Source organism: Diachasma alloeum, unplaced genomic scaffold (genome assembly GCF_001412515.2).
Source record: "Diachasma alloeum isolate Michigan unplaced genomic scaffold, Dall2.0 Dall_scaffold_01520, whole genome shotgun sequence".
Classification (NCBI taxonomy): domain Eukaryota; kingdom Metazoa; phylum Arthropoda; class Insecta; order Hymenoptera; family Braconidae; genus Diachasma; species Diachasma alloeum.
The window spans coordinates 35,998-39,889 of NW_021681617.1; the positions used below are offsets into that span (position 1 = coordinate 35,998).

The 3,892-nt window shown below is 42.8% G+C and overlaps 1 protein-coding gene across 1 annotated transcript in view; it reads left to right on the forward strand.

Moving 5' to 3' along the window:
* The first annotated feature begins 3,480 nt into the window (after positions 1-3,480).
* The window catches only part of LOC107046579, a 20,027-nt gene continuing 19,615 nt past the window's right edge, over positions 3,481-3,892 (forward strand). Inside the window, exon 1 of the mRNA XM_029126695.1 lies at positions 3,481-3,535. Coding sequence (XP_028982528.1) covers positions 3,481-3,535 — 55 coding nt within the window. The remainder of the gene's footprint in view (positions 3,536-3,892) is intronic.

Here is a 3,892-nt window from a genome sequence, read left to right on the forward strand (position 1 = left end):
GTGATACTTTGCTAAATATCTTCGAATCTACAGAACCTTTTTTGTAGAGAATAATGAGATCTATAGAAAAAATTCAGGGATGAATAGTCGTTTGTCACTTAGATTCAAAGATATCCCCATGAAACTCGAGTTATAATTCACTCACTTCTCATCATGAATGTTTTTATTTTGTTCTTATAGTTGAGGGTCAAATGTTCATGAGGATAAATGAGCCCTTCTAATTACTCCAACTTTAACCCATTCGACCCTAAGATCACTTGACCTTCAATTCCAAACGTTCTTAAAGATCATTAAACCTTCAATGAAAAACTAGATGAAATTTTCGTGAATTGTCTTAAACAATCGTTCTTCCAGTTGTGACATTTTCCTAAATATCTCATGATGTAATGGACAAACGACTTTTCTTGTCAAAACCGTTGTTGAAGAGCATAGTGAGATCTACAAAAAAGATTCAGATATAAATAGTCGTATGTCCCTTAGATCCAAAGATATTCACAAAAGGTTCAAGCTATGATCACTTTCACGATTTAGAAATGTTTTTTTTTTCTTACTTGAGGATCAAATGGTCATGAGGGTCAGATGAGCTTTTCTAATTACTTGATTTGAACTCATTCGACCCTCATTTTAAAACGTCTCTAAAGGTCATTTGACTCTCAACTAATACAAAATGAAATTTTCTTGAATTGTGCTAGACAATAGTCCTTCCTGTGGCCACATTTTGCTAAATATCTCAGAATCTAACAGACACACAACTTTTTTTATCTAAATTTTTTTTGTCAAGCATAATAGGATCTACGAAAAAGGTCGAGGCATAAATCGTCGTATGTCCCTTAAATCCAAAGATATTCACAAAAGACTCGAGCTATAATTGACTCATCACCTTTCACCATTCAGGAATGTTATTTTTTGTTCTTAATTGAGGGTCAACTGGTCATGAGGGTGGAATGAGCCTTAGTCATTACTCCAACTTTACCCCATTCGACCCTTAAGACCACTTGACTTTCAATTCCAAATGTTTCTAAAGGTCATTTGACCCTCAACTGAAAACTAAAAGAAATTTTCTCGAATTGTGCTAAACAATCATTCTTCCAGCTGTGACATTTTGCTAAATATCTCAGAATCTAATGGACATTCGACTTCTCTTATTCAAATCTTTTTTGTAGAGCATAATGAGATCTACAAAAAAGATTTGTTCGAAATACAGCCTAAATCTCCATATTAGTCACGATCGACTAACTCGGCTATCTCCGAAAATCTCCGTGAACTTTCGGGTCAACGGACACAGGTCAGCGCGGCACCCAGAAGAGTCAGTAGTCAGTAGTGTTAAAGTATCGTTACGATAATGAGCTAGCGTATTCAGTCAATCAGTATTCTAAATTTAATATCTTTGTTCAGTACATCAACTTGTTGATTAAGTTCAGTATAATTTCAGTGACTCAACGAGATAAAGGTGAAAAGACAATTATCAGTGAAGTTAGACATTCAACAGTTAATATACCAAAGACTGTAAAATTACTTGACAAGTGGTTCGATCCCACGGAAATATATTATAATTTTTTATAAACCGCCTAACATAATTTTCCCAACATCTCCCTCCACATTTTTATCCCACATCCACCCTAACCCTAGACATTCACCAAACAGTGATCCTTCGAGCCGGATTGTGGGTGAAAACGTGTGTAAAGTGCTGTGAAAATTTAAGGAACGCCTCGTGTCGAAAAAACTTTCGCCGAAGCCCACCAACGCTTGGCCACGTGCGCCACGCAACAGGCGACTCACCGAACCTCGGCAGTCAGTAACTCACCTAACTCGGCGGTCGGTAACTCACCTAACTCGGCGGTCGGTAACTCACCCAACTCTCAGCGGTCGATAACTCACCCAATTCAACAGCCGATAACTCACCTAAACCGTCAATTCAGCACAGACAATCACCATGGCAGACGACACTAAGGTCAACGAACCCAAGGAAGAAACTCAACAACCAGTGAGCGATAGTGAGGAAAGCGAGCAAGTCACACAAGAAGAGGAACTGCCAAGAAAAAATGAGACAGTTACAACGAAGCCAATCACCACTCCTGAGGAAACCAAGAGTCCAAGTGGAGCGTCAAGATCAAAGGAGCCCGCTCAACGAAAATCAACGCCTGCAACTTCAAGAACAGCACTCACCATGCAACAGGAAGGTCAATTAAGACTATTAACGTTCAAAGTAGAGACTCTGATGGAGATATATCATGACCTCCCGCAGGACGCTGAAACCGAAGAGGACCTCACCCTAGAAGAATTAGACGGGCACAAGGGGATAATCGAGGCAGAATGGAGCGAATATTTTCAAATTTATGCCAATCTAGCCGAGTTTCTTCCCCCTGATCACGAGTATGTCAACGAAATGATCCATCAACGAGCCACCAGGACAAGACGACAAGCCCTGATGCTCATTGCTCGGCTGAAGGGTCAACTGGCAAGGAAGAAGGACTCAATTAGCAGCTCAACGGATCAAAGCCAGGCAAATCAGCTGAAGCGTCTTGACATCAAGCCATTTGATGGGAAACCGGAGGAATGGAAGGAGTTCAGTGACCTTTTCTTGTCACTGGTGGGAAATGTCATGTCAATTCCACCAGTACAGAAATTGGTGAGACTTAAGGGATGCCTGAGAGGTCCTGCAGCAGCTCTCCTCTCTACTTTTCAGGCCAAGGACGAAAACTACGAAAAGGCTTGGCAGAAACTCACCAGGAAGTACGAGGACCCTAGACTCATCGCTCAGTCGCTGTTCAACAGCATCCTGACGCTGCCGAAAATCACCCAAGCAACAGAAGAGAACCTCAGCGCCAACGGAGCAGCAGCATTGGAGACCCTCGATCAACTACAAGACGTGACGGGGTTAACGACGGAAACCATCGCTGAACAGCTGATAGCCCATTTACTGAGGAGATCTCTTGATGCAGAGACACTCAAGCAGTGGGAACTAAAGCTGGGAGACTCAAAGGATTTCCCGAGCCTTAAGGAGTTCGTGGCGTTCATCGAGGCCTGCGGCAGAGGGATTAACGCAGGTACCAAGCTGCTATCATCAAAGGAAATCAACGCAGCCACGAAGAAGTCAGCTCCAATAAAGAAAAGGAGCACCTATACAGCAGCAACTCACCAGCAGGAACTTAAGGAGCCAGAAAGACAACTCCCTAGGAACTGCTTGCCACACACGAAGGCCAAGTGCACGTCGGACAAGAAGTGCCACAAATGTAGCAGATATCACCACACTCTCATCCATGGAGGGAGTTCATGGACGATGAGCCCGCCTCCAGCCCGACGCACTCCAGCTGAACCCGTCTAGACTGCCGGAACATCCAGGCAGCAAGAGGATCAAGGGAACAGTGAGTGAATGAATTCAATCGCAATAGCACACTCACCATCTCATTGATCATTCCTCAACATTAGAATCCAGTACATCACCAGCAGTAGCAGTGAACTTCAACAACAAAATGATCAATGAGAAAGCAGAGAACATCAACCACGAAACTCACCAAGGAGAAGCAGATCAACAGTCAGTGCTGTTGGCAATAGCACGAGTAAAAGTAATATCACCGAGAGGATTCACGACAAAAGCCAGAGCACTCATCGACCAGGGTTCAGAGGTATCGTTTATCTCCGAACAATTAGTTAATCAACTGTATTTACAGAGAAGAGCATCAACAGTGGAGCTAGTGGGAATTGGTGGAATTAATTCAGGATACACCAGAGGAATATTTTCAGTCACTCTACAATCGAACAGTGGAACTCATCAACTGCAACTCAATGCCCACATTCTAAAGAAGCTCACCGCAATAATTCCGTCATTTTCATGCTCATCAGCGAGGATCGGCTCACTTCAGAATCTTCAGCTAGCCGATCCCCATTATCT